The 10,030-nt window shown below is 31.2% G+C and overlaps 1 protein-coding gene across 2 annotated transcripts in view; it reads right to left on the bottom strand.

Annotated features, from left to right (window-relative positions):
• Positions 1–8,878, bottom strand: part of LOC106680656 (protein FAM110A) — a 16,143-nt gene extending 7,265 nt beyond the window's left edge. Inside the window, exons 1-9 of one of the 2 annotated variants that reach the window (XM_014420523.3) lie at positions 8,781–8,878; positions 8,619–8,694; positions 8,355–8,397; positions 7,391–7,461; positions 7,214–7,315; positions 7,027–7,136; positions 4,114–4,211; positions 3,995–4,040; positions 3,813–3,913 (exon numbers count right to left, since the gene is read on the bottom strand). In XM_014420523.3, the coding sequence (XP_014276009.1) occupies positions 3,813–3,913; positions 3,995–4,040; positions 4,114–4,211; positions 7,027–7,136; positions 7,214–7,315; positions 7,391–7,460 (527 nt within the window). In that variant the 5' untranslated portion in view covers position 7,461; positions 8,355–8,397; positions 8,619–8,694; positions 8,781–8,878. The remainder of the gene's footprint in view (positions 1–3,812; positions 3,914–3,994; positions 4,041–4,113; positions 4,212–7,026; positions 7,137–7,213; positions 7,316–7,390; positions 7,462–8,354; positions 8,398–8,618; positions 8,695–8,780) is intronic. The other variant, XM_014420525.3, reaches the window with a different exon arrangement.
• Between the last annotated feature and the right edge of the window lie 1,152 nt (positions 8,879–10,030).

Genomic DNA, 10,030 nt, shown 5'->3' with positions numbered 1-10,030 from the left:
TCAAATGCTGACAAAGTTAAATAAAAACTAGATATTTATATAAATAGAAGAGGTATATATACAAATATCACCAGATTTATAGATCCAATCAGTGTCGGTTTTACATAGGGCTCAGTAATGAAAAACTAAAAAAAGTAAACAAAAAAAGGGCATGAAATAAAATAGTACAAAAAAATAAACTTTATTCAGGAACAAACTCTCTTAAGAATAAAAGAGTACACACATAAAAATAAAAAAAAAAAATAAAAAAAATAAGAAGAAAATAATATATTTCTGGTCAAATAGCTTATTACAGTCAATAAGTAAAAAACATAAAGTATACATAGTTATAAAAAATATATTTAGAAAAAAATGATGAATGGTGAAGTAATATACTCGCCACTAAAAAAAAAAAAATATTAACAAACTTAATCATAAAGAAAAAAATGATTTACATCTGTAACTCAAAAAATAATCAAATAAAAATTATAATATATAATTTGTAGAAAAACGAATAAAAACAAAATAGTAAGGAAAATAAAAATAAAAAATTATATAAAAAAGTGAATTGGAGATATAAGCACCATGAGAAGGGAGTATATTCTAATTAAACAGTAAATGAATAAACAAATAAAGTAAAAAGAAATTTTAGTAATAAACATGGTAAAAACCATAGTAGAACTGTTTGAGAAGAGATATACAATATTCATTAAAAACTTATGTAATGAAACTAAAGCTTTTTAACGTAATACATGGTTAGCCAGCATCTGATTGCATAGTGAAGAGGAATTGGAATAGTAGGGTTTTAAATGTGTATAAAGAAGAGGCTTGCCAGCTTTAAAGAGTAAGGGAATTACAAGTTTTGGAGTGGGCTATAACAGGTATTGAAATGAGATATGGAAACATAGAAAGATCTGTGATAAGGGTCAGAGTGTCAAATTCTTGAGGTAAAAAATTGGATAGAGGACTTGAGTTGGGACAGAATAATAACATATAAAGGATGATAGTTGTTGATTATTTGGTAAAGAATAGAGACCTCACCAAACAGCCTGATTGTGTGAAACACAAGAACGTCATAAACGGGTCTTACAGAGCTATTCATAATTCTCTTCAGTTTGTCACTGAGATATACTGAAGCCTTCATATTCCACCCATCCAGAATCAAAGTGGGAGACGTTGAGGGAGAATACATGTAGACTGATGAAAGTGCCCAAGTTTTTAACAGAGTACATAAATTGATGAGTAGTCAATATAGGGGTAGAATAGGAAAGTTAGTATTAGATCTGAGTAGAAGTTAGGAATCAATGATAATAATCTATTGAAGCTGGCCCAGGCACTGATTTATTCATTACAGATTTAATAGCTAAAACCATTTATTTAGTCTTCATTGTTTCACCACATTTATAAGAAAAAAGAAGCAGCAAAAAATCTGTTAAAGAGAGATTGGTTAGTGAAATAATAAGTAATTTCAAGAAATGTCTGAAGCAGGCATTGAAACTTGTTTTACAGATAAAATCCATGCCATTCATACCTCAGGAATGTATAATGAACTGATTAACCATCAAACTTCGAGAAACACATGATCCTTTTTTTAAAGTGTGCAAAATGATGACTGGTACTTAATTTATCACCCAAAGGCTTGTATAGATTTATTTTATTTTCCTGAGAAGGAAGATGACCAAAAGTTGCCTAAACCAACAAAATGATATTAAGAATATTTTATGGCTTGTCATTCTATAATTATTTTCATGGTAGGATGATTATCATACAGCCTTTTAATTCAGATATTTGGTGCAAAAATAAATAAAAAAGGTAATGGATAACACCAAAGACATTTGGGTTATATATAAAAGTAATAAACTGGCTAGAATCGACGATGTAGTTGTCTCTACAGATTTCAATCTATCAACCACAAGGCACAAAAATAGAGAAAAAAAGGGATTAAAAACTAGCCATGGAGCTGAAAAAACTCATCACCAAGAAAAACTGTAGTATTGAATGCTACCCAGATAAAGTAACATGGATTAAATGATATCTGATAACAGTAAGTAAAAAGCACAAGAGAGGATATGGAAGAAGTCTTGATCCACCGAGTTTGAAAGCAGCTCGAAAAATAGTTCTGCTCAATACATGCTGAGTGGTGAGAAATTCTTTAAATAAATATAAAGATCCATTACAATTTAATAAACAGTTGGTCCCTGTATTAGTATCAGGTTCATTCCTTGGAAAGTGACTTAAGATGAGCCCTCCTTCTTGCGCCACCCTATAGTGGCTATCAGCATAGGGGAGCATCTAACCAAGCACTGCTCTCAGTTTCTAGCCTTGTTCCTGACTTGACAGAGATTTTTTCCTCTCTTTTTACACAAAATATTGTGTATTCCAGGTAAGACATCTTTGGTTGGCCTCGAGGTATTCAACATAGTCTTCAATGGATCTTAGTGTTCTTCTATCCTGATGACTTAGCTGAATCACTTCAGCTGGTGAGTCTTTACCGAGAGGATTCCCAGTTCTTTGATGATCCTCTTATTGGGGATGCAGTCCCATCTTGTACTCCACACAACTCTTCAGAGAAACCTCATTTCCACAGCAGTCATTCTGCTTTCCTCTTTGTATGTTAATATGCAGCTTTCAGCTCGATATTGAGTACATATCTTACTATATAAGAGCACATGCAGGTAGAATGATGCAAAGGTTTCTTGCCATGTTCCTGGCTTCTTACATGTAGGATCTTGCTCTCGATAGTGTTATTAAGCATTCATTTTCAATGGAATTCGTTGGACTATTCCATCACTGTCTTCTACAACTTTTTCATGGAATCAACAATGATAAAAACATCTGCATGCAAAAAAATCCAGGAAAATGGATTACCATAAGATATAGATTTCTTTGATCAAGGAATGTCCTATCAGTCTACCCTTTACAGATAGCCACTATTTGACCTAATATCTAGAATGCATAGGAAGGGGCTAAGACTACCTTGTTTGACAACCCCAGCGAAGTAACAAATACCTAGACTCCTGTCCATTTAGCTTGAAAATTCCTTTTGAGCCTAGTTATATACCCTTAATGGCTTCCACTAGGCTTTTCGGAACAGGAATGTTCTTGGCTCTTAGTGCTTCCTATATTTTGGCAATATAACTAGACAGCATGTTATGAGGAGGGTATGGTTGGGGAATCTACCAAGCACAAAGGCTGTTATTTACAGATTTGTGACAAATAGAGCCAACTTTTCTAGTCCGACCACTGATACCTGGGACTGATACATGGATATTAATAACACTAAAACCTAATGAGCCTATATGGTCGATGAAGATAGTCACAATTCACTTCATTCCTCTGAAATAGGTCAAAATCATAAATTGACTAGATTAGACCTAACAATCCTCCCACCTATATCTCAGTCTATTTAACCCAGGCTATTTATCGGCCAGTTTTCAGTCTTCTTTATTATGAGTGATATATAATTCAGCAAGTGAAATGGAATTTTCACAAATAGTTGAAAATGTAATGGTCAACAAGCAATCTGGAATACACGTAATCATTTTATGCAATTAAAACTAAATTTTGTCACAATTAAATTTTATAAGTAAAATAAGAAATGTAAATGCTGTACCTATATTAGACCATCAGTCACCTTGGACCAAAAACTACTATATTTGTCAGCTTTTTATAGGAAATGACTGAACCAATTAAGATGAAACTACATACTTCAGTTATTTAGAGCCGTTTAAAAGTTTTTGGTAACATTAAACTGACAAAAAATATGAGTAATAATATCACAGCAATATGGAATACAATAGACAATACACAACAATATTTAGAAGAGAACTCACTTAGATTCAACCTTTCCAGCACTCCCTCCCATACTTGTGCAAGATTTGGACAGAGAAGGTGGCTTGCCATAGCTCTTTTCACTGCTTGAGCAATCAGTGTCCTTGAGAAAACAAGAACATATCAAGAAACATGAAAATTATACAAGTAATGAAAACATTCTGCTGTTTAATAAAACACTCACGATAGTTGAAGAAGAATCAGCTTTTGAAGAATGATCTTCACCAGAGCTAAAACACTAATAGCTATAAATACTGTAATTATTTATAACTTTTAACTTTAAACAGAATTTACAAACCTTACCACGAAATATGCTGTAAGGTACTACCAAAACTTTCATGTGAAGATGTGCTTAAGTCAGGAAGGCTCTTGTATTGAACTTCAGTTTTATAGTAAAAATCCTAGAGAAAATCATTAAAAATTATTAATAGTCTGATTGTTAATATCAATATATTAATAATTGGATCATATAAATAGAACATAAACAAATAATTTATAACTGTAAAATTTATTAAAAATGTTAAATTTTTAAACAAGATACATCTTGTCAGCAGCAAAATTTTTAATACTACCTTATTTTTGTTTTTATTTGACTATATTTTATTATACTATATTACTATACTGGCATACATTGCTATGTAGAGGAATCCCGATGGATTGCTTCGAGCTACATGTCCCGCCCATCTTAACCTCTCTGCCTTTATATCGTGAGATACTGATTCACCAGTCTCTGATTCCAAATCGCTCCTGTAATTGTACGGAGAACTTTCTGTTCAAATATCTTGATTCTTCTTTCTAGGGTACCAGATCTTGCAACAGTATAAGATAGCTGGCTTTATTATGGCATTGTACACCCTTTGTTTCAAATTTTTAGAGATTTTTCGGGATTTCAGTATTCTTGACAGAGAGGTGTGAACCTATATGTAGCATATGTTGTTATATAATGGTCTATCTCAGTCTGTTGGTCATTTATTGATGTTATTGTGGAACCGAGGTATTTGAAACAGTCTACTATCGGAAACGATTTGCCGTCCACACAGACAATGTTGTTAGGGTACTAGTAACCAGGTAAGTAAAGCTGTTGAGAATATTTTGAGTGGTACCAAGACTGGAATAAAGCTTTAGAAGCCATGCAGAATGTAGTTCAACCTCCATTAAATAAATTGATTAATAAGTCAATCCCTTCAAAACCTCTGGATTTGTCACAGGTACCATGTTAACTCTTTCTTCTACAAATATAACCTTTATTAATGCAATTGTAAGTTTTTCTATTTAAATTGTAATCCATCCTCACTAGAATCAATTAAAAATATAATATTTCTTTTTTTACTTAAAAACAATTACTTTAATTAAAAAAATTACTTTTAAATAATTATGGCATATTCTTCTGATATATTTTATTTTGTATAAAAGATTACTGATTTACTGAGAGATCGATGGACCAAGAGTATAACTGCTCAACAAGAAGAACAGGTTCTTTGGAGCTTATACCTTCGGAAAAGAGGAAAATTTCAAAAATGTTGGATACATAGTGACTTTGAACAATGATATTGGAGCTGACATAAACAATAGAACACAAACTGTTAATTCTGTAGATAACAGCATCAACGGCAGGTCAACATCAAACTCAGAACAACTTAACTCTTGCTTTAGAAAACACATATTAGACTAGTCCTCTGCTAAAGGCCAGAAATATAGACATTGTACAAGAAGAATGACCAAATTGAAAGATTATTGAACTTGTGATGAATGTAGGAAGATGGTTCCCGTGGAAGTCAAAAAGATACAAAAAACTATTTATTAGGAACCAACGTTTCGCCCCACTTTATTAGGGCTGAGTCCTGACTTGGAGAAGTCAAATGTCAAGAATGTCTGAACTAGATATTCTTAAGAAAATTCTGTTAGAAAAAATATATAGGACAAGTAGGTCTGGAAGACTGAAACTATATTGGGCAAATAGAGTGGCCAATGATGGCAGGGCAATGCTAGGGATATAAAAGTGTAAAAAGGAGCATAATATCAAGATGACTGTCAGGAGATGATTATGGAGGTCACGGTCCACTAGTGGGCTGTAGCACAAACAAAGATGAAGAAAATAATTGATAATAAGTGCTAGTTTAAAGATTTTCAATTGGGCCATCTGTAGCTCAGAAGGTTAGGCCTAGGTTTATTGTTCTGAGATCTGTGGGTGACACTGGTTCAAATCCTGCCTGGGGGCATTGACTTTTTTTATTAAGTGGCGATCCCACAAAATGAAAAAACAACACCCCCAACATGGTTAGAATAGGTTGGTCACCTGTAGATAATTAGGCAAGCATCACCTTCACTTTGGATTGCCTTAAAAAAAAAAAGAAAAGATTTTTAAAAAATTAGTTTTAATTATTTGATATTATGACTAATAGTTTTTTTTTTTTAGAAGGATGTGGATTTTATTGATTTAGTGATCGCTTTTTTCTATTATGTTAATTTAAAATTTTGTTAGGTGTACGAGCAGTTTGCTTTATTTTAAATTCAGCAGGATTCTGTAGTTTTAGTATTGCTTATTTGGTATTCAAGTATCTGGATTCTGTCTTCTTAAATAGAGAGTATGCAGGCACTTTTCAATTTACTGTTATTGTATCATTTGATGTAGTGATTGTTTATTAGGTTTCCAAAGGTGGTTATTTTGATTTTACTTTTTTCCTGATAAAAACTGTTTGCAAGTTTATAAGGCTGTTACTTCCAAATTTACTAATGGATGCATGAAAGTAGTAGGATGAAATGTATATCAAAGTAGAAAGGAATTCAAGAACAGAAAGCCTAGACCAAAAAAAATCAATTGACAGTAGTGGATCGTAAGGATAAAAATTATGATGGTGATATAAATATATAAAAGAAGAGCTAAATAGTGTCATTTGTAAATTAATAATAATAATAAAATAATAAAAGTAATATTGTTATTTGTAAAGTAATAATATTTTATGGAGATACTGGATTAATGTTTTTTTTGCTGAAGCTTCTTTTGAAGAGCATTAAGAGAATAAAATGGTTGGGAAATTCACAAATAAAAGGAATAATTCTGTTAAATGTACAACTTAAATACAAAAGGATTTTATTATATCCATTAGAAATTTTTTTATACACATGTAGTTAAACCGGAGCTTAAATCAGTAAAACAAATTTGGATTAACTCTTTGATTCTGTTATATTTTTAAAACTAAAAAAGTTTTAATTTACCTCTCCAAGACTGTCCTTGGAGTCCAGAAGTCTCCTTAATTTTGATTCTAAGTCACATGACCTTTCTTGTTTCTTGTTAGTGGATGTTCGATTAGGGCAGAAAATATCGTCTAAAAATAAGAAATTAAAATTATGACTGAAGTATGTATGCAAAATTATTTGTAACAAGGGAATATTGAGAAATTACCTGAGCGCTTTTCTTCTGGACTATGGATTTTTAAAGCAGCTAATGATTTGACATAGAGAGGTTTTGTTTCTTCAAGAACTTCAACAGCACTTTTTCTGTTAGCTTTTTTGGATATAAAAAATAAATATTAATAATTGGTAATTTTTAAAGTCACTTTATTTGTGAAATCATGTTTACCATTGATATGCCTGTAGTCATTTATTGTGCAATGACGGAAAGTTTGTAATGGATGAAACATTGAAGTCATTCTAATAAAAGGAATGAAAATAATCAATAAATTCATAAGTATTCCAATAAACATATGTACACAGATATATTTACACATTTAAGCACATGCCAAAAATAACATGACACATGTTTAAATATGTACATAATGGAGCAACTGCTGAATAAATAAACAAATTATTCACTTCTGATCCCAATTTCATTCTTAAATTTAAGGTGTTATGATTGGGGAGCGTCGGTTTGTGATATGAGAAGGTATTGGAAAAGGAGGGATTTAAATGAAGATAATAAAAAAGTTTAAAAAAGTATTAAGCTGAATACTAGAAGGAAGTGAGTTCTAGAGGACAGTGGAGCAGGCCAAAAAGAAATGTTAAAACATTTTAGCTCAGTGGGTGGATAGGGGATTTGAATTGCATGAAATGGAAATAGCTAGTCTTTTTGGAACTAATATCAGTATCTTAAGCAAAAGTCTTTAAGTTGATTGTGATTTTAATGGTTTATTTAGTGATAATAACAAAGAAAAAAAATTGAAAGCTCCCATAATAATATGTCATTTCACAGATTAATCAAGAATTTATTGAATTTATCTTAAATAATACTTTATTGAACCTAAAATAGAAGTCTCTGCTAATAATAATACAGAACAGAGAACTGGAGACTTATGGCTATCAACAAAGAATACAAGAGTGAACTATATGTCCATCTATCTGAACCATGGCTCCAATTACAATTAATATTAATAATGATTAAAATATAAAAGACTCCAACATATTTAAATTTGAATTTACATAAGCTTGAATTGGATACAAATAAAGTAAAATTGACAGAGCTGTTCTCTTTTACTCTATCCTAATCACTGATTAATTAATAGAAACTCTTGCTAAAAAAAAAAAAAGTTATTTTAATTGCTTTATACCTGCTATTCCACAATGTATCTTGGACTCAGAGGTGGATGGCAACTGCAAATAAACAAGAAAAACAAAACAGAAATCACCACACTTGAAACAAAAAAAAAATGCATAAATAAAAATATATCTTAAACTTAATATTATTAATACATTATTCAATGATTAAACAAAAACAAAGGTACATAATAAAGTCAAGAACAGAAAAAAAACAATGTAAAATACTTCAATAATGACTATTATGAATTTAAAGTGTATAGTGGCTTGCGATTTACCATTAAGCATTTAAACAAATGCATTATGAACAAAATTTTCATCACTTTAACAAACAGTATTACACCAAAGTTTGGTCTAAAAGGGATAAAAAAAACATTCAATAAGCCTTCAATAAATATAAAAACAAAAAACAAACTTCATTAACCCCCATAAGTACAGACCCTTAATTGGTAGTAATACCAGTAATTGTTCACAGATAAGGAAACTGATAACTTGTTTTGAATCCAACAAGGAGGGGGGGAGGGGTAGGTATGACAAACAGCTGCTAAGACGATTCTCGATCAATAACCCCACTCCACGTTCTGTATCGATAGTACGATGAGTACATGACGACAGTTGTTGATAGTTAAAAAAAAACTTAACAGTAGACTCGATTACTTAAGAGCCAAATTCGTACCTGAAAAGCGATGCCTGAATTATAGGACTCAATTAAATACAAGGATTTATGGAGGCTGTGGATATTGAGAAACGTTGTAGTTGGATTTTATCCATTCTTTCAGTGCTATATTGTGGATTTGGTAAATGAAATATAATATAAATTCCTCTGTCGTTAAACCTTGATTTATTCATTATTGGATTGGATTCTTTATAATTATGGCTATTAAAGTATTGTAAGCCCCGGACGCCACTTGAATAAAGGCGCCAAAATGCAAAAAAAAAAAAAGTATTAAATTAGTTTTTTCTTTTTTAGAGTTATTTTAATGGAATAAACTAGTTATAATGAAATAATATACATTATCCAGTCAGTAATTTAGTCTGGTATGAAGAATAAAAAAAATATGATATGAACATTAACACGTTCAAATAATTCTTGTGACAATATGGTAGCACTGCTGTACCACCGATCTTGCGGATCAAGATGTGAAAAGGTACTACTAGCATGAGCAGACACTAGTGTTGCTTTAGGCTCCAAATGGAAGTGGTAAAAATCGTGTTAGCACAGTATTTCTCTAGTTTCAAGTAATAGTGCTAAAAAGTTTACCACGATTCTTCCCTTATTTTGTCCAGGTAAGGGAAAATATCGAGCGTGAAAAAAAGACTCTCTCTATGGAAATGCAGGTTTTAAGGTCTCCTGAGTCTAAATAAAAACTTCTTGGGACATAGTACGTATGCATGTATGTACACAATCAAGCTTAGAAATTCACAGATGTACGAAAATGAAATTAGGTGTTTAAGATGGTTATATTCTTTCGATTTTACAGCACCGTTTTTGCTAAAATCGGCTTGCCGGAAATGACACAGTATATCATCGATTTTATACTTTTTTACCATTTTCTTGAAAAATAGTTATATACAATTTTAATTAACTTCGCTAAATCAATGGGAAATTAAATAATTTTTATTATCAAATAGGTCTTATCCTCATTGAAATAGTCTAATAGAACTTCAACGTCGAATTTAAAAAAAAAAT

This window comes from Halyomorpha halys, unplaced genomic scaffold, assembly GCF_000696795.3.
Source record: "Halyomorpha halys isolate HHAL.00 unplaced genomic scaffold, Hhal_1.1 Scaffold273.1, whole genome shotgun sequence".
Lineage (NCBI taxonomy): Eukaryota > Metazoa > Arthropoda > Insecta > Hemiptera > Pentatomidae > Halyomorpha > Halyomorpha halys.
Note: the sequence above shows the minus strand (reverse complement) of the source record. Positions and strands in the feature narration are given on the sequence as shown.